A 20,529-nucleotide genomic window follows, 5' to 3' on the forward strand; every position below is an offset into this window, starting at 1 on the left:
TGGAACACATGCTTTCTCTAAATCATCTCCTTTGGCCCCCAGGCAGTCCTATTAGTAGGTACTATTATTAATCTTAATTTTTACTTGTGGAAGCTGAGGCTTAGCAGGTAAAGACATATCAGCTCTTTTTTTCTTCCCTCTGTGCAAGATTCTTTTCCCTCATTTTCGGTGAACAGCATACCTTTTTAACTGGAAGTCTTCTGCCCCACTTTCTGTAACTCTGATATAATTTTAATAATTATAATATCCTGCCCTGCTATTCAGAGAGTGTGAACAAATAACTTAGGATCAGGTAATCTCCTAATGGTGATTCTGATTAGGTTCTTATCATAGATTTTATATCTGGATGTTCAGAGAGAAGCTTTCTTTTTCTTCTAGAGTCGTTATATGGGAAGACGGAAGTCTGGACCACAATCTTCTCTTCCTTTACATTTTGAGGAAATTCTGCCTGTAATAGAAGAGAAAGATACAGACACACTGAAAAAATCAAAGCCGAGAGATGAATAAAAAATATTGGTATTCTTTTGAGTCTCTGAGGCTGGATCCACTTCTAGAGTGAGATAATAAATAAGCCATTTTTGCTTACTTGCTTGACTTACAGCTTTGTTATTTGCAACCGAGAAAGTTAATTAGCTTGCCCACAGTTGTGCGATTAGGGAAGGTGCAACGCTGCTTTTAAATCCATGTCTGTCTACCTCCAAAGCTTGTGCTCCACACAGTATTTTTAGCTTATACTGCTATGAACCAGATATTTCCAGTTGCTCAAATATTAACAGAAAGGGTATAAAATGCACATGATCACAACTGACAGACTCACCAAATATAACCACAAATATGAAAACTCATGTCCAAAGTGTGAGGAAGAGCAAAAATGTATATCATTTCCAAGAGAAAAAAAGCATTTCATTTCCCCGCAGAATAAATTCCTACAGATAGTAATATGAGTTCCTAGGAGAGTTACTATTTCCTGTGACTCTGGGTATAAATATCTCATCTAATATTAATGATCTGATTCAGCACACTGAGGCAATGACTGTCAGTGATTTTACAGGTATGACCAAGAGGTTGAAGATGAGTCAGATTCAAGTGGAAATAGTGGAATCGGTAGATAACTAGATAGCAGAATTTGACCTCTGCCTTTGGGTTCATGTTTCCTTAATGTCCTGTGGCTTGTGATCACAGTGAATCTCAACATACAACAGCTCTATCCATGACCCCTTTCCCAATCCATGCATATATCATCAGTTGAGTGACCATCATTTATCATCATGTGAAATTCAACATACATTTTTATACATAGCATTTAAATAAATACAACAAAAACCATTGTAAATACAAGAAGAAAATTACATACAGTTTTCTGTACATCCACACAGATATCTATTGCCCTTTTTTTTTAAAGTTCACTTAAAATCTTTGACCTTAACATTCAAATTACAAAAGGCTCAGCTGTTGACTCTGATAAAATAAAAGTTGAAATTAATAACTAAAGTGTATGTAAGAAAGACTTGGTGATTAAAGATCACCTTTCTACATAGCAGTTTCAGATTGGTTGAGAACAAAACTTTACAAATCGAAACTCATGATACATGATTAAAAGTTTTTTTACATGCAAATTCATGGGCTTAAAATTCTCTATAACTAAAGAAGAAAGAATGTAAAGTAAACAACAAGACCTTTAGCTTAAGAAGTTAAAAAAAGAACAGCAAAACACACTTAAAGAAGGATGCAGGCTGGGCACAGTACGTAATTCCAGCATTTTGGGAGGCCAAGGCAGGAGGATCACTTAAAGTCGGGAGTTTGAGACCAATCTGGCCAATATGGCGAAAACCCGTCTCTACTAAACATACAAAAATTAGCTTGGTGTGGTGGTGCATGCTTATAATCCCAGCTACTCGTGAGGCGGAGGCAGAAAAATCGCTTGATCCTAGGAGGTAGAGGTTGCAGTGAGCGGAAATCACGCCACTACACTCCAGCCTGGGCGACAGAGCGAAGTAATTGGTAAAAAATAATACAGTTAATACACTAGAATATATGTGTGCGTTTTTAAATAGTAGAATTAATAAATTGAAGTTTTTTTTTAGGAAAAATTGCCAAATCAAGTCTAATAGGAGAATAATTTATTTGCTTTGAATGTAATGAATAGGATATAATTATTTTTGTCTAATTACAGGAGCAATATATGTTCAACAATGAAAATAAAAGAAAATAAATGTTTATGTTAACCTCGGGTGCAACATAAGTAAAACCCTTTCATAGTTTGACCCCCATTTTACTTGTAACATGCTTCTTCTTCTTATTTTTTTTTTTTGAGACAGAGTCTTGCTATGTCGCCCAGGCTGGAGTGCAGTGGCCGGATCTCAGCTCGCTGCAAGCTCCGCCTCCCGGGTTCCCGCCATTCTCCTGCCTCAGCCTCCCGAGTAGCTGGGACTACAGGCGCCCACCACCTCGTCCGGCTAGTTTTTTGTATTTTTTAGTAGAGATGGCGTTTCACGGTGTTAGCCAGGATGGTCTCGATCTCCTGACCTCGCGATCCACCCGTCTCAGCCTCCCAAAGTGCTGGGATTACAAGCTTGAGCCACCGCGCCCGGCCGTAACATGCTTATTTTAAGTCAATGGATTTTTTATATTTCTTCCACAGTATTATCACCCCTTACCCACTGCATCTACAGTCTCATCATCTAAGATCGTTCATCTCAGAAATATCATTGACAAGTCATTTCTATTATTTTTCTGTACTGTTACGTTTTTTGACCTTGACACTTCAAATCTGTAATTAATACCTTCATTCCTGGATAACTACAGACACTTCTGAGCTGGTGTAACTGGTTCCGCAGCGCCCACTGTGGTATGCTATCCATCAGGAGATGTGGTCTTTGGGTCAAGGAATTCAGCCACTGTTACAATCCTAGCTAGGCAGGCTTAGGCATGGGCTAGTCGAATCTTGGTTTAATATCCGTATCTCTTTCCTCCTACTTTCCAATTTCCTGCTGATGTCTCCTATTGGCGGCAGCCAACTGGAAGCCAGAGGGCAAGGCAGCCTGGAGAGTGCGGTCTTTTTGCCTGTTCTCTCGCCCTTCCTCTCTTCTTCCTAGAGATAATACGGCCACCTTGAATTTTGTTCTTTTCCCGAATTTGACACACTCCCTCTGAGTTCTTGCATTTGCAAATACAGTTTTCTCTAGCAGGAATTCCCTTACCCAACTTCTTTGTGTGGCAAACTCGTACTTACTCTTTAAGATCCGACTCAAATACCATCACTCTCTTATCTACACACAAGAGGAGGCAGCAGGGTACTATGAATAGAACAAAGAAACATCAGGTCAGGTCCTCAATCTGTCACTTGCTAGTTAACGTGACTTTGTGTGGGGTTACTTCTGTGATTCCTCAACGGCAAAATAGGAATGGCAATACAGTGGGCCTCTGCTGTCCACTGGTTGCACACAGAGAATTCAACACACAGGGGATGGAAAATATTCGGGGGAAAAAAACCCCACAATTGAAAATAACAATACAAAAATTAAAAAATAGTATGAATAAAAAGTACAGTGTAACAACTATTTACATAGCATTTACATTGTATTAGGTATTGTAAGCAATCTAGAGATGACTTAAAAGTATACAGGAGGATGTGTGTAGGTTATATGCAAATACTACACCATTTTATAAAACAGACTTAAGCATGAGTGGATTTGAGTATTTACGGGGGTCCTAGAACCAATTACCTAGGGATACCGAGGGCCCACTTTACCTGCCTTGACATCCCTTTCTCCGGGAAAGTGAAAGGATCAGAGCGAGAAAATGCTCTCTAAAATGCAAATCATTTTCCAAATGTAATTTTGTTGATCTTACCGCTGCTTAGAATCAAAAAAAAAAAAAAAAAAAAAGAAAAAGAAAAAAAAAAAAAGATTTGCTCAGCTCGATCACTGTGCACGGTGCAAAAAAATCAACTTTGGTGGCATTCAGCAAATCATACACCCAAGTCCCGCCTTTATTTCTCTTTTTGCAGCCCGGTTTCTCTCTTCTGCTCACTCATACCCGCCCACCCCGCTTTTGTAGCTTGCTTGTTCATATCTGAACTTGGGTATCCAAAGGCACTGCTTGACTTTGCAGGTACATTTCACAGTTAAAGAGGGTCCGTCATTTAGTAGTCGGGGATGGGAAGAACTGTCACAAAGCAAAAGTCTACATTCTAAATCGTGAAGTTCTGGGAGCTGAGAATCAGACTGGCAGGGCCAAGAACGAATCCGTCGCTGAGCGAGAAGGCGGGGCTCCTGTCGGGGCCTCTTGCAGCCCGCCCTGGGTTCCCGAATTCCCGCGCTGTAAGCCGGAACCCCAGGCCAGCGGGCGCCGCGGCGGGCCCGGAGCTGGGTGCAGGACGCACGACCGAGCCAGAACTACAACTCCCGAGGTGCGCGGCGGCCAACGCCGGTTCTAACCCTGCTTATTTTTTTTTTTTTTTCTCTCTTCTTGCGACGGAGACTGCTGTCCAGGAAGTGCGCAGTAGTGATTCTAGAAAGGCTGGAAGCTCTCCTGGCGACGCGGGGGCCGCGAACGGCTCACGGAATGCCTCCTACTCCTAGTGAGCGCAGGCGTTGCGGAACCCACCGTCCCACAGGACGTGTTTCCGGGAGACATTAATTGTGGCCGGACTCAGTGGGGGCGGCAGTTTAATTCTCCGGCGGCTGCAGATTGATGGGACGAGATGGTCCTGGCGGGGCTCATCAGGAAACTCGGTAACTGTCAGGTTGCCCCTCGCCCAAGGCACCCTCCCCTGCCCTGGCCACTTGCTGAGAATGGTCGTGTCACGTTTCCGCGGCCGGCCACTCCGCGACCGCTGCTGCCTCTTTCGCCCCCGCTTTGTCAGGGTAGCCCTGGGGGACCCATCTCGGACTTTGTGTAAACTCCGCGGTTCGCGTCCCGAAGGCACCAGCGGCCTGCTTCTGAAAAAAACTGGTTTATTCCATCTTCACGCCGCTCCTGCTCACAGCATAAGTAACGTAGTTTTAGAATGAAATCTGGGTGGGCGTGTCTTTGCAGTGGGGAACTAAAATAGTTTTGTGCCGTTCGTTGACAGGTCATCAGCTGGCCGAGATCAGGGAGCGTGCTCTCAAGAGTATTCTCTGCAAGATTGAGCACAACTTAATCTGCTACGCTGATCTCATTCAGGAGAGGCAACTTTTTCTTCATTTGCTGGAATGGTTCAATTTCCCGTCCGTTCCAGTGAAGGAAGAGGTTCTGAACCTGTTAAGCAGATTGGTAAAGGTAGGCTCATTTTGAAATAAAATAATCAGACGAGTGACTGTTTCTTGGTCATTTATTGTAGCGTTTATTGAAAGTTAAATAATTGGGGTTAAAGGTTTGTTTTTTTTTTTTTTTTTTTTTTTTTTTTTTTTTTAAAACAACCAGAGATGTGTAATTCATCTGGGTATATATTGCTCATCTTTTATTTGTGATACTGAATCCCACATGGTCTCTGCTGTGCTCAGAAGTAACACAGAACTTCTTTTGAGTTTTGGTGTATTCTGATTTTTGGAGTTATCTTTGGAGGTTAATATTTGTATTCTGTTTTTATTTTCTGATATTTACATCTTAAAAATTAGATGTGTCAATATGAAAGGGAGCACGTTTAAAAATAATGTTACATAACCGTGATTCATAAATACTAATGTTAAGTTGCTTCCCCGTATGCTTTTAGATTGGTATTCTTATGCCTACCTCAAGAGTAGTTAGCTGTCAGGGTCAGATATCAAAGTGTAAGTTTAACCTTTCAAAACGAAATCACTGTACAACGGTAGAGGAATCTTACTACTTTGACATCCTGGTAACCGGTTGGGGCTGGGACCAGAATGTGAGCGTCAGTGGAAAAAAGTAACCCATTACAAAAATAAGAGTAGGGATTGATAATGTGCATTTCTAGTGTTCAGTGTGTTGGCTCATCTTTCATAAACGTTATCAAGTGTTGGTTGTATGTCTCTATGAGTATGTACTCCTCATGGAAGTGCCTTACTTCGGGGCAGAGCCGTGAAGGATTTGTTTTTCAGAAAAGGAACATCCGATATACCAAAAATGATTTTATGTTTTGATTGCTCTAAGTTAAAGTTTAGAGATTTTGATAGAGTTAGTCTCAAGATCATCCTCTTCTTATTTTAGTATCCCCCAGCAGTCCAACATTTGGTTGACCTTGGTGCAGTCGAGTTCTTATCTAAGCTTCGGTCGAATGTGGAGCCGAATCTGCAGGCTGAAATTGATGGCATTCTGGATGGACTTTTTATTCTTCCTTCGGAAGTTCCTGCACTGTCTTCTGCCTCATACCAAACCAATCAAACTGGTAACTCGTTGGAATCAACTTGAGGGATATCTGTTAAAATATAAATACATTCATTCTAATGGTAAATTTTAAGGAAAGCAACGTTAGATTTTTTTAAAAAGGACTTCTCCCACCTCCCTCAAACTTATTTTTCTTGTATTAACTTACATGATTTTGACCTTTTTCCCCTCTATTGTTAGTCAAAGGATGGTACATTTGCATTAATTGCTTTTTTGGTCAGGCCTAAAGGATGCCAGTGACTTTGCTTTTATGAGACCAGTTTGACAGCTTATTTCTTTGACAGTAACAACGTATTTTTATTGAGCACAGGAGTGCTCAGACATTGTTCTTAGTGCTTTATATTTGTATGTTTGACCTTGTTCTTCATATAGGAGTGTAATGATACCTGTCCTAGCTCATGATTTTGTTGTGGGGACCAATCGAAACGACATAATGCAAGTATTTTTCTATGCTGCAGTCCATTATGATATACTAGTTAAAATTCAAGTCAAAGAGACATGGACTTAAGTCCCACTTCTGCTGCTGGTTGTGTGACCTTGGCTAAGGTAATTAACCCCTCCAGGCTTCAGTTTTCTCATTCAAAAATTGGGATAATAAGAAAGAACACCGGGCCGGGCGTGGTGGCTTGTGCCTCTAATCCCAGCACTTTGGGAGGCTGAGGCAGGTGGATTACCTGAGGTCAGGAGTTCAAGACCAGCCTGACCAACATGGTGAAACCCCGTCTCTACTAAAAATACAATACACAAATTAGCCAGACATGGTGGCAGGCGCCTGTAATCCCAGCTACTGGGGAGGCTGAGGCAGGAAAATCACTTGAACCTGGGAGGCGGAGGTTGCAGTGAGCCGAGATCGCTCCATTGCACTCCAGCCTGGGTGACAGAGCAAGACACTATCTCAGAAACAAAACAAAACACCTTTCTCATAGAATTGTCATGAGATTAAATGAGACAGTGTCTGTAAAGTGCTTAGCACAGGGCCCAGCATGTATTAAATGTAGCGACGTTGGCCACTGTGCTGCTGCTGTTGTGCTGTTGTTAATGCCTGGTACAGTGCCTTGCACATGGAATGCATTGGAGTTGATTTGAAGAAAAACATCTTCTTGCAATTTATGTAATGAGTAGTAAAAGTTAAAAAAAAAAAGTTTTGATGCTTAACCTGTTAGACCGTATTATCTTCTCTACCATTACCAGTTCTGTTACACCTTCAGCTTTGGGTACTGCTGTTCACAACAACAATAGCAGCTGTCATTTATTGAGTTACGTTGTGGGGCATTGAATAAATTGATTTAAATACTTCATCTTGTTAAATCTTAAAACAGCCTTTTGAGATGTTATTAGTCTTACTCTATAGCTGAGAATAAAAATATAAAGTACCTTGCCCCACAGTACCCAGCTCTCCAACCTGTAGCAGATGCAGGATTCTAACACTGCTTTATCTGGCTCCCAAACCTGTGATTTTTAACAATGTATTTCACAGTCTCTAAGCCATCACAAATAGAGTCTTACATTATGAATTTTTAATCTAATTCCTTGCAGGTGAGAGTAGAGGAATGGTTTAGGGCTAATTGTTAGTTTTCTTTATTAGTATTAGGAACTACTGCCATGAAAACTTAAAATTACAAACTATAGTTTTAGCCTTTTCCTCATTCTCATTGCAGCTGAACTGCTGAACATATAATCGCATGTTACAGGGAATTGTAAAGGTATTGAAAGATAATGTTTGACGCCTTTGTTTCTGACAACTTTCTTTTTAAGGTATGAATGAAAATTGAAGTGATCAGAAACTATATAATTGGAGTCAAGGGAGAAGGAGATGGATTAGGAAGTATAGAGGGATGGTCCTTGAATACTTTGTAGCAGATTCTTCCTGTACCTTCTAACAAATAACTGTGTTTGGCTAACAGTAAAAGTGAGAGGGAAAGAGCTCCTTCACTGGAAGTGGGCTCAATGTGCACATTTTTTCCTCTTTAGGCAGATAGATCATTCAGAAAAAAAACTGGACTTTTTTTTTTTTTAAATTTTTAAAATGATTCCAATACTTAAGAGAAAACATTACCATTTAAAGAAAATAAGTTTCACTTTTAGCAAATAAGGAATCGAGAATACAGTAATGTTTATTTTCTTTTCAGAATTGTCAAAAAACCCTGGAATCTTAGCAGGATATTTTCCCCAAGACAAAAGTAATTTCCAGCAGATGGAAGTGCTGCCACAACCAGTGGGTGTGTATATGTCGGGAAGTAAATCCTGTTGTCTTGGGAAGTTGAAAATTAATGTGCTTTCTTCATTGTTGTGAGGATGTATTTTTACCAAACTTGAATGTTTCAGCACCAAACTACCATTAAGTGTTTTAGTTGTTTTAAGTTAGTTTAGGATATCGAGTCGAAATGGTAAAATTTTGTGTTATTCTAACCATGTTTGAGCAACTATGTAGATGGATGGTAGTAATAGCAGTAGTGCGTCGTGCTTACTGAACATGAGTTTTTTGAGGCGTTGTGCCCTGCATTACACACATGTCATCTCGTTTGTTCTCCAGCTTACCAATGGTACCATCTATCCAATTACGCCAGCCAGAGACTGAAGATCATTTTAGTTTCTTTTTTTCCCATTTCCTCAACACCCAGTTAATTAAAAAGCTCTGATTCAGAGCCCTCTTTCTGGAATCTGGAATCTCATCTCCATCTTTTTGTATCTGGCTGTGTTCAGCCTCAGCTCACACGCCAGCCGCCTCATCGGAGAGACTTCCTGATGATTCGAGCCAGTGATCACTTCCTGTGTGTAGTTTTCTTCCTAACACATTATTTTTTATTATTTTTGTTTTAAGTTTGATAATAGCCGTGAACATTGCTTTATTTTCAGTGTCTGGAACAATGCCAAAAAATGTATTAGGCACTCAGTAGATATTCTTGGAAGGAAAGAATGACTCCTCCTGGAGTCTCTCTGAGATTGGTATTATTAGTGACCACATTTTACTGATAAAGACCCTGAGACTAGAAAGGTTGAAAACTTTGTTCTTGGTGAGGCCGTTAGGAAATAACTAAGTAATCACGTACTTACCATTTTCTTGCCTGCGTAGTTAAGATGAAAAGGCTGTGTTCAAGAGTATATCTGCTGATGTCACATATTCAAATGAACTCCATTTGGAAGCCTTTGTTATTAAAAAGCTTTCATGGAAACTCACAGGTTTCCATGTGCATAACAAAGAATGGAATAACAAGAATAACAAGACAGAATGGAAAACTTGTTAAGCCATTAGAATACTTTACCTTTTCATTCTGGAAAAGTTTTGTTAGGCTTGTAGCAAGCTTTGTTTTTGAGGCCAGATGGCTGAGAGGCTTAATTCCATCAAGATGAGAGACACCTGAAGGGAGGGGAATCTCTAGGGTTGGTAAAGGATGGGTGTCTGAATGAAGCCGATGAAAACATGAAGGGGGATTGAGATTGTTACACTTTTATGTGAGTTGCAGTTTGTCTTGATTGACAGTCTGACTTATTTTGGTCACATTTTTACTGTGTGGTATAAGCCTGTCCTTCCCTCCACCCACCTCTCTTTATTTCCTTAGAAAGTAAACCCTGCTTTTATGTTAGCACTTTTGAAAGAAGTAACTATGCTATGTTTGGGAATTTAATAATACTGCTATCCACATTTAGCAATTCCATGCTCTTTTCAAAGCATTTGGCAGAAAGACTGCCATTTGGAAGGACTTATCTAGATGCTGTTTCTCAGTGTTGCCACCTTAACTTGTACTATATAAGATCTGTTAAAAATAACTTGCATGGGGATAGTTTAAAACTGTGTTGCTTTCTCAGATTTCTTTTAATCTTGTTTGAACACTGATACTTGTTTTTCGACCTTACGGTCTTCAAGTCATCTTCACAGAGGTTTAAAACACCTGACACCATATAGGATATTTGAACATGGCTAGATGTAGTGTATCATTATGTTTTATCATTTTTAATTTCTAAAAGTTAAGGTTTTCCCTAAATGTCAGTTCCTTTTATGTTGAATTTAAGTTTGATGTTCTGGTCAGCCACAAGGTAAAATAGAAAATTTAATGGAAACTTTATATGTCAGTCTGTATTGGATTGTGTTTAATGCTCTTCTTCTAGTACTTATTTTAATATAATATGAGTTCTGTTTAAATTATGAAATGAGAACTCTCTTATTTATCCTGTGATAGAACAAATTTCCTGCTGACCTTGTTTGGTATATTTTAGGTTACCGAGATGTAGCCTTTATTTTGGGACTTGTTTTAAAGGGAAAACTTACTCTTAACATTGTGAATCTGTCATCTCTTTATTCCTTGATACCTTAAACTTTGCTATTCCATTGACAGTAAATCAGACTGTGAAGTGCTTGAAGTTTTCTACATTTCCTTGGCTACCCCTGACCACCACAGACAGACATGTCCTCTCCTCTAATGAAAGGTACGAAGCTTGATGTATTTTTCAGGTGTTTTTGTTCACTTATAGTCATTAAGTTTGATAGTTATTACAATATGTTTTACCAGGAAAAGATACTAGTGGCAGTGAAAAGTAGTAATGGTCATTTTTGAATGATTTTTGTTTTTCAAAAAGCTAGCCAGAAAAAAATTCCTCTTTGCTTTTAATCAATCTACACATCAAGTTTCTTTTATTTTATTTTTGAGACAGTCTCACTCTGTCACCCTGGCTGGAGTGCAATGGCACGATCTGGCTCAGTGCAACCTCCGCCTCCTGGGTTCAAGTGATTCTCATGCCGCAGCCTCCTGAATAGCTGGAATTACTGGCATGTGCCACCACGCTCAGCTAATTTTTGTATTTTTAGTAGAGACAGGGTTTCCCCATGTTGGCCAAACTGGTCTTGAAGCCTTAATCTCAAGTGATCCGCCCCCCTTGGCCTCTCAAAGTGCTGAGATTACAGGTGTGAACCACTGCATCCGGCCCAGGTTTCTTTTTGTGGTTGGAATCTCGTGTAGTCCTTGGTAACAGGAGTTTTCTCTTATTGGCCAGATTCTCTTTTTGGCCATTACTTATGCCCTTGATTAATAAAAATGGAAAATTAAACATAAATGTAGTCTTTTTGGCAGAATATATTTCAAAATGTGGGCTTCATTAGGAGACAAACTATGCCATGTGGGTAAGGTTGGGTACCACGGATCCAATCTAATGTGATGACTGTTAATTGATTGCTACCCACAAGAGTAAATAGCTGATATGTAGAAATTTGGAGAGTATTTTAATGTCCAGATTCACCTTGCGCAATTTCATAAATGTCACAATACACAAGTTGTCTGCTTTTTTGGGGTATAAATCTGGAAAATAAAGACCAGTTTACTAGGACTAGATCCAGATTACAGGTGGATGCCATTAAATGATTTTTAATGATGACAATTCTAAGACCATCAGTGAATTCTCTTGGAACAACATATTCAGGAGGCAGAGTGCACATGGGAAAGGATTAGGAGGTTGTATGATCTCTTAGTTTTCAGTCAGGCCCAAAGGCAGAGATGGTGATAATTTCTGATACATGCCTCTGGATAGTGAATGGTGTATTGTGTAATGGAACTGGGCTGAGAAAAGGGGTGTGATTTTTTGGGGGTGGGGAGTAAACAACTGCCAATCCTAGGTGGGCAGAAGTGGCTGGGTGTCCTCTGTATGGGATAAGAGGGGAGTCCTAATCTGATTCACCTTGAGTAGGGAAGATCAGTAAGGACTTTCATTCTTAGAATTTGCCTCTGTACTTTTGTTCTGTCTCATTTCTTAATTTAATTGGCAGATTTCCTAGAATTCTGTGCTCTTTGACCTCACTGAACTCATTTTGTAGCCTTAGGATAATCTCTGAGGGTACAGTGGTTAGTATGATGTCCTTTCTGCTCTTAAGAGGGTCTAGCGGGGAGTGCAGAATCAACAGGCAGTTATAATATCACAAATAATGGTCAAATGGAAGAAGCACTGCCCTAGAGTTGTTTATTGGTTAAGGAAAAGATCTAGGAAGGCTTTTCTGGAGAAGTGAGATCTCAGCTGAGACCCGAAAGATTGTTAATGGAGTCATTGTGTCAATAGGCTGCTTAGAATTTGGAACAGATGAACTCTTCTTAAAAATAATTAACACTGTGTTTTGTAGCTCTTTAAGAAGTAGTAACCACACTTTAATCTGGAACACCTGTGAACTATTGAAGGACGTTATCATGCAAGATTTTCCTGCTGAGATTTTCCTTCAAAGGCCAAAAATTGTTCAGGTCAGTGCCCTCTATAATTGTTTTAGATTTTGAACTAGAGAACTTTTTGCAATAAAGCAAATTTTGCAGAGTAGGAGTTCTTGGGAAGGAACTTTGTACTCACGTTTTTAAAAAGTGAAGTATTTGGCTATTTAAAACACGTATTCACTAACTTAAGTGGATAGTTATAGTTCTTCCAATAGTAGTAGTTTCATTTGACACTTGCAGTACAGTTCGGCCACCTTGAGTTACCATTTATGGATCACCTAAAGGGTAGAGTAGACTTTGGACATTGAGATTGTGCAGGAGCCCTTATTAAAAGTAAGAATAACATTGCTTCTTGAGCATCTAGTTTATTTAACGCACAGTGCTACATGCTGTAGCATGTATAACGTGAAAATACAGTAGCAGTGAATAACAGATGAATTCTTTTCTTTTTTCTAGTTTATTGCTGATATAGTAGAGAGAGAGGGATCCGGGGTGGGGAATTGTGGCATCTCCAAAGCAGCCAGTAAGGCTTCAGCGTTCTCGCTCCACACTGCCAGGGCTGAAATGGACTCCAGTGGGTGGCAACTGTCAATACATAGCATCAAAGCTGGCAAATGATAGCAGAGGAAAGCTGTTAATTCCCAAAATGTGGTCAAATGATTTAGATGCTTGAGATGAAAAGGGCTTGCTGTGATTTTTAAAGTGTTCTCTGTCATGTAGTGTCCTGAGTGGAGAATAATTCCTGTCTTCTCTCAGAATAGTTACTCAACTAACAGATTTTAGAAATTAGGAAACACTGACTATTCTATTTAAATGTTGTCTTATTTTATTTTGACCCATCTACTTGCCTTATTTTGCCCATTTCTGTTTCTTATGTCTTACAAATATTTGGCAACTTATTTTACTTCTCTTGATTCTTCACTTAGGCTTACTTACTTAAGCTCCACATTCTTCTTTGAAGTTGAGCACTTTGTTCCCTTAATCATTTTCATGGCTCTTGTTGATTTCAGAGCCTTTTATCTCTGTTGAAACTGGCCTTTGGAGGAGATGGAAAGCATCGCCTGGCATTACAGTCAGTGTCCTGCCTGCAGCAGCTGTGCATGTATTTAAGAAACAGACTTAACTTTCACCGAGATCCCGGATTTTTCTCCAATAAACAGGGTATTTATTTTTATCTGTTCATTAGCCACTGGTGTTATTTGTAGATTTTTCTGAGAACTTTCCATTATAGTTACTGTTAGGGTTTATTGTGTACGCATTTTCACAACATAAACTCCCCACTCCTAAATGTATTCAAATGATTATCTTTACAGATTGCGTGAATGACAGAAACTGCCATGATCTCTTGAGCCTTTTTTTTTTTTTTTTTTTTTGAATAACAGATACTTATGAGGTGTTTTTCTTTTTTCTCCCAGACTTGTAGAAATTCTATATAGTGTTGTTAGGACGTCGTGACTAGGATATTGGGTATGACTATTCATGTAGGACATTGGGCATTTTAGCAAGTTACATATAGTGTTAATAAATTGTTTTGTTTGAAAAATATTGATTTGAATTTTATGAAAAGTATTTACATGCAACTTGCGATGTAGTCAAGTGTTCCAGCAATGCCAGACTTTTCGGAGAAAAAGCGCCACCTAATGGCCAAATAGAGTACCAGACTGGCTTCGACAAAACGGTACAATTGAGGATTTTTGTGTGCTTAGTGCAATCTGCATTGAAAGTCAAATATTATAGTCATTTGTCATCATGTTTCATAGTTAATCTCTATTTCATTGGGAGTTTCACTGATCTTGTGCTACTTGAATATTTATGCTTTACCTTGGTTTTATTCTAGATTTTAGAGTAATGGCATTGTGCAAATGACTGATAATAGAGAACGTTTGGCTATCCCGTACTTCAACAGAAAAAGAGTTATAATGTTGATTAAAAATAGTTGATATCTCTGAATAATTGTTAATGTATTTAATAAGTATGTATTTATTACCTATTATATGCTGCTGATAGTCTAGCCTCCAGGGAAGTATAACACTGAACAAACGAATAAGATCCATGCCCTTATGAGCTTCTATTTTAAAAGGCTGGGGACAGGTGATAAACAAGTAATCAAGTTTGCTTGAGATAAGAAGTACTTGAAGGAAATAAAAAGGGTGATGTGACAGAACGTGGCTGGGTAAACATAGCTTCATTTAGGATAGTCAGGGACAGCCCCTGAGAGGAGGTGACCTGAAGGGTGACAAGGAACCATCACTCGAAGAGCTGCAAGAATAGTGTTGCAGGGAAGGCGAGGCCTCAAGGTAGCACTGAGGGTGATGTCCTTGAGCAACTGAAATAAAGTCCATGAGAGTGGAGTGCAGTGAGCTGGGCAGGAGAGGAGAATGAGGTGCCATCAGAGAGGTAGTCAGGGGCCAGAGTACATTGGGGCTTGCAGATCTTTTTAAAGGTTTTATATTTTCTTTGAAGTGTAGTGAGAAACTCTTGGAGGGTTTTTTTTCCCCTCCTCTCTCTGACTGTAAATGCTTTTATTACCTAATTCTTTTTTTAAATTGGGGTAAAATATATATAATATGAAATATGCCATTATAAATATTTTTAAGTGTATAATATGGTGACATTAATTACATTCGCATTGTATGCAACCATCACCACTACCTGGTTCTAAACCTCTTCATTATCTTAAACAGAAACTCTAATCATTAAGCAGTGATTCCTCATTTTTCCTTTCCCCGAAGCGCTTGATAACCTCTAATTTACTTTCTGTCTGATTTTGTCTATTCTAAGTACCTCATCTAAGAGGAATCATGCAATATTTATCCTTTTGTGTCTGGTTTATTTATAGTGTTTTCAAGCTTCATCCACATTGTAGCATGTATCAGAACTTCATTCCTTTTTATGGCTGAATGATATTCCATTGCATGTATATCCCACATTTTATTCATCTATGCATTTGTTGATGGACATGTGGGATGTATCCACGTTTGGCTATTGTGAGTAATGCTTCAGTGAACATTGGCATGCAAGTATTGGTTCAGTGCCTGGTTTCAATTCTTTTGGGTAATACCTAGGAGTGAAATTGCTGCATCATACGGAAATTGTATCTTTAACTTTTTGAAGAATCGCCAAACTATTTTCCAAAGCAGCTGTACCATTTACATTCCCATCAGCAATATATAAAGCTTCCAGTTTTTCCACATCATCACTAACTTGTTCATTTTCTTCTTTTTTAAAAATAATTATAGTCATCCTAGTAGATGTGAAGTGGTATCTCATGGTTTTGATTTGTATTTCTCTAAAGACCTAGTGATTAATGACCAGTGAATCTCTAATGACTTTTCATGTGCTTATTGTTTGTTCATATTATCTTCTTTGGAGAAATGTTTAATAAAATTCTTTGCCCATTTTAAAAATTGGGCTGTTTTCTTTATTGCTGGGTTTCAGGTTACTTAGATATTCTGAAAATTAACACCCTTATCAGATACATGGTTTGCCAGTATTTTCTCCCACTCTATGGGTTATCTTGACACTTTCTTGTAATGTTCCTTGGGGTACCAAAGTTTTAAATTTTGATGAAGTCCTGCTTATCTGTGTGTTCTTTGGTTGTTTGTGCTTTCGATGTCATATTTAACAATCCATTGCCAAATTCAAGGTCATGAAGATTTAGACCTACTTTTTCTGCTAAGAGTTTTATGGCTTTAGCTTTTATATTTAGGTTGTTAATCCATTTTGAATTAATTTTTATGTATTGTGTGAAGTAGCCATTCTTGGAGAGTTTTAACAGAGAGTGCATGATCTAGTGTTTTCTCCTTTGGTAGTCTCTAATGTTGTAATTGAATACCATTGACTAGAAGGTCCCATGTAATCAAATCAGTTAGATATAAACCTAAATGTGCTAAGTGAATACTTATAGAAAAGTTTGATCTTTGCTTTTGTTTTTACCCCTGTAAAAGGATTCCTACTATCTTAATTTGTTAATGTTTTTGGAAGAATGATACATAAATACTACATAGTCAGAAGTCTGCTTCTACTAAAGGATAATTTTATTCTCTCTTTTTTTCCCCAGATACAGTTTCCCAAAATTCTTCTTTATCTTATTGTCATGAAGCAAGAGGTACTCATCATTCCCAGAACCCTTCCCCGGGAAGCAGCAGCCCTCGGCCTTCTGTGGTTGGACGCACAGGCCAGCGACCCAGAGGAGATGGCCAGGATTGGGATGCAGTGTCCTCTAGGTACGCAGTGTCTCTGGGGAAATTAGAAATGCTGGTTAACTTATGTGTGTTAATTTCAGAAGGAGATAATTATTTTTCTGTCCTTTTTTTTTTTTTTTTTTGAAACATTAACACAGGTACAGGCCTTGTGTTAAAACCTGGCTCCATACTTTCTTTGACCATGATCCACAGTAAGGACAGATAACTAATACTACATCCCAACTCAGCAACTCAGTGCTCAGTACGTGAACATATACTCTGTTTATGTATATATGTGTGTGTATGTGTCCCCCAAAACAAAATGTTCACAAAATAGTAGTCTGATACTATATTCGACACACTGAACTATATTTTCAGTTCTGATTTCATTAAAAAATAAATGATTCTGACCCACTAAGTTGTTTTTACCAGCCGCAAATGGAATATGATCTAGTTTGAAAGCATAGCTTTAAATGATAGATACACTTTTGATAGTATTTTAAACACATTTTTGTGTTATGACAAATGCGTAAGTGTTTATTGTTAAAAGGAACGGTTGGAGAATTTTATAAAATAAGGACTCTTTCAAGGTGAACAATTTATGGTATTTGTGTAAAGACAGATTTTTTCTTTTTTTTTTTTTTTTTTAAGACAAGATCTCACTCTCTTGCCTAGGATGGAGTGCAGTGGCCCGATTATAGCCTTGACTTCCGGGCTCAAGTGATCCTCAGCCTCCCAAGTAGCTGGGATCACAGGTGTGCACTACCACACTTGGCTAAGCCTTTTATTTTTTGTAGAGACGAGGTCTCACCATGTTTCCCAGGCTGGTCTCAAACTCCTGGGCTCAAGTGAGCCATCTTGGCCTCATAAAGTGTTGATATTACAGACATGAGTCACCATGCTTGGCCCCCAGTGCTTGGCACCCAGATTTTCATACACCAACTTTGCTTAAAAGGATTGGTGTGGTATTTGTATGTTACCTTATCCTTGGGCTGCAAACGTGTTAAAAACATATTAGCCTCTTCTTTAGTGTCATTCTAAAAAGTGTTCAGTAAGTTGAGCATTAGTCTGTTGGCTTGATTATTTTCTTGCAATACTGCTACTACTGTTAACAAGCTAATACCATTTCATACCTGCTGTGTGCATGGTGTTATGCCCTGTGCTTTGCATACTTTATCTCCTTTGGTTGTCTTAGAATAGGATTGATATTATATAATGGGATTGGTATTATTATTATCATCCTCATTTTACAGAAAAATCTGAGGTTTAGAGAGGTTAAGAGCATGACAGTTGGTAAAGAGCAGAGCTAGGGTTAAATACAATGATAGGAGAGTCTGTGCTCTTAGTTCTTATATTGTAGTTGGTTGATCAGTCACGTTTTTCTCTTTCTCCTTATAAAGCCTTTCTGCCTCATTCTCTTGTGTGCTTCATGGTTGTAAGTTTTCACTCATGAGTGAACAGCTTCCTCACGTGGCCTTTCAGAGTTACACAGAAGCCCTAGTTGTTTCCATATTTTGGGGTGCTTGGTTTCTTGAAATTGAAGAAACGACAAAGTTGGTATATAATTCAGGCAGATTTAAATGTTCCATAGCATTAATATATCTCTTGTGATTCAGCCTCAATTGTGGATAACATCAAAAGACAAAATTTTGAGGCTCTTTGTAAATGTGAGGCTCTAGCCTTTCTACACTTCTTAAATCCTTACTCCAGAACTTTGCATCCAAGGTAAGAACTTTTTAATGAAGAAAGCCAAGGATGATGGGATGTTCCTTTTTTTGGGGTGCATTTTTGAAGTCACTACATGATGTCGAATGTGCTAAATGAAGTAATACATTTCCCACGATGTTTTTCTGGAAACATCCTTCATTTCCTAACATTGGCTTACTTGGAACAGTGGTGAAACTCAGAAAATCTAGGAAACTGTATGAACTGTTGGTTTGGTCTTTACAAGTTGAATACAGAAGAGCTTTCCTATAAATCTGCTTGTTTTCTTTTAGAAATGAATGGGTTATCAGTGCTAATATTGATGGCTACTATAGAAATGTTGACATACTTTGAGATATCAGCCTGAAAAGCAAAATATAGATGCATTTTTGGCTTCATTTACAATTTTGAGTCTTTTTTTTTTTTTTTTTTTGAGATGGAGTCTTGCTCTGTCGCCTAGGCTGCAGTGCAGTGGCGCAATCTCAGCTCACTGCAACCTCTACCTCCTGGGCTCAGAAGATTCTTCTGCCTCAGCCTCCCCAGTAGCTGGGGTTATAGGCGCGTGCCACCATGCACAGCTAATTTTTTTTTGTATTTTTAGTAGAGATGGGGTTTCACCATGTTGGCCAGGCTGGTCTTGAACTCCTGACCTCAGGTGATTTGCCCGCCTCAGCCTCCCGAAGTTCTGGGATTACAGGCATGAGCCACCACTCCCGGCCTTGAGTCGTCTTTATGGAATTTAATTTCGTAAATTTGTCAAAGTTTCTCCAAATCTGACCAGAGTTGAATGAAGCAATAGAGTTGTGACTTGTATGAGGCTTCTAATATGCCAGGCAGCAGATACGCAGTAAATCTGTTTGGGGATTGTTTCTATATGCAAGGTTTATCATTTGTTTATTTTGCAGTGGAAGTAGTAGTCATGCTCATGTAAACTCTAGGATATCCGTTCATTCACCTTTGGATATGGGACACATAGATCTGCCAGAGCTGGAAACTGAAGACACATTGGAACTACAATTCCAGCAGCTCAGTCTTCCCCAGTTTTGTGTCTCTGTTCTGGAATCAGCTGTTCCTCTCTTAAGAACAGGTTAGTTGTTTTTGAAATCATAATCCTGATACAATTTGTGTTTTTTTGTGTTTCGTTAGGATTTTCCTTTTTTTCTCTTCTGTGTGAGGGCTTTTGCAATCTATATTTACTTATCTTTTGAGATGTAAATTTTTAAAAATGTAATAAAGTCTTTATTATTTTTAAATTAAATGTGGATGCCATGGAGGGCTATTCAGCTAGCCCTTCCATTTTACGAGTTTTTGTTGGCTTTCACGCTTATTTTTTTTAGAATTTTTATTTTTTTGCATTTATTCTTGCTGTCATCTTATTTTTTTCTTTTTTTTGGGTTATATGGCTATTTTAAATTTGAACAATGACAACATAGAGCAACTGGAATAAGTTATAAAAGGTGAACTGGCATGAATAGACCAGAATAAAAAAATCTTTGGCTTTTGCTCTTTGGAAACTTTTTGAATAGCTGTCAGTTGTTCACTCTTCCCATTCATTTCTTACTACTTAAGCCACTTAACATGTTAAAAACAAAACTCCAAAACTGGATTCTTCCCTTTGTGGCAATTATTCTTAAAAAAACCCACAAATATTTTCAGATTACTTTTTTGTTCAGATGTGCTAGGAAAATTTGAAGAGGTTTACTGAAATATACACTGGTATTTAATTGTAACTGTGCTGAACAACGGTGACAGCAATAACAATATGGCGGATGTCTACTGAGTCTAGAAATGAAACAGTAGTTACCATGTATTAAGTCCCTACTGGGTTCTGCCTTCATACTTTGGTTTTGTGTTCATTATTTCATGCACTCTTCATATCAACCCATTCTTTCCTTCCAATAGTGGTAGTTACTAATTTTATCTCCATTTTTACAAGTGATGAAGCTGAGTTTTAGAGTGGTTTAGAAACTTGCCTGAAGTCAAACAGCTAAAAGCAGGGACTTGAACCACGATTCTTCTGAATCTAAAGTCCATGCTCTTAAATACTTTAGCATTTTGCAAGGTAAAGAAAGTTTTAGAAAGAAAGCAGTCATGATTTTTATTCTCAAAATCTATACATTTTCAGC

General features: G+C 38.5%; 1 protein-coding gene across 1 annotated transcript in view; it reads left to right on the top strand.

Moving 5' to 3' along the window:
• The first annotated feature begins 4,420 nt into the window (after positions 1–4,420).
• RTTN (rotatin) overlaps positions 4,421–20,529 on the top strand; it is a 202,905-nt gene continuing 186,796 nt past the window's right edge. The window contains exons 1-9 of the mRNA XM_011968360.1: positions 4,421–4,736; positions 5,078–5,265; positions 6,154–6,331; positions 8,460–8,549; positions 10,665–10,755; positions 12,434–12,548; positions 13,526–13,676; positions 16,576–16,741; positions 19,309–19,490. Coding sequence (XP_011823750.1) covers positions 4,706–4,736; positions 5,078–5,265; positions 6,154–6,331; positions 8,460–8,549; positions 10,665–10,755; positions 12,434–12,548; positions 13,526–13,676; positions 16,576–16,741; positions 19,309–19,490 — 1,192 coding nt within the window. The 5' untranslated portion in view covers positions 4,421–4,705. The remainder of the gene's footprint in view (positions 4,737–5,077; positions 5,266–6,153; positions 6,332–8,459; positions 8,550–10,664; positions 10,756–12,433; positions 12,549–13,525; positions 13,677–16,575; positions 16,742–19,308; positions 19,491–20,529) is intronic.

This window comes from Mandrillus leucophaeus, unplaced genomic scaffold (genome assembly GCF_000951045.1).
Source record: "Mandrillus leucophaeus isolate KB7577 unplaced genomic scaffold, Mleu.le_1.0 Scaffold84, whole genome shotgun sequence".
Lineage (NCBI taxonomy): Eukaryota > Metazoa > Chordata > Mammalia > Primates > Cercopithecidae > Mandrillus > Mandrillus leucophaeus.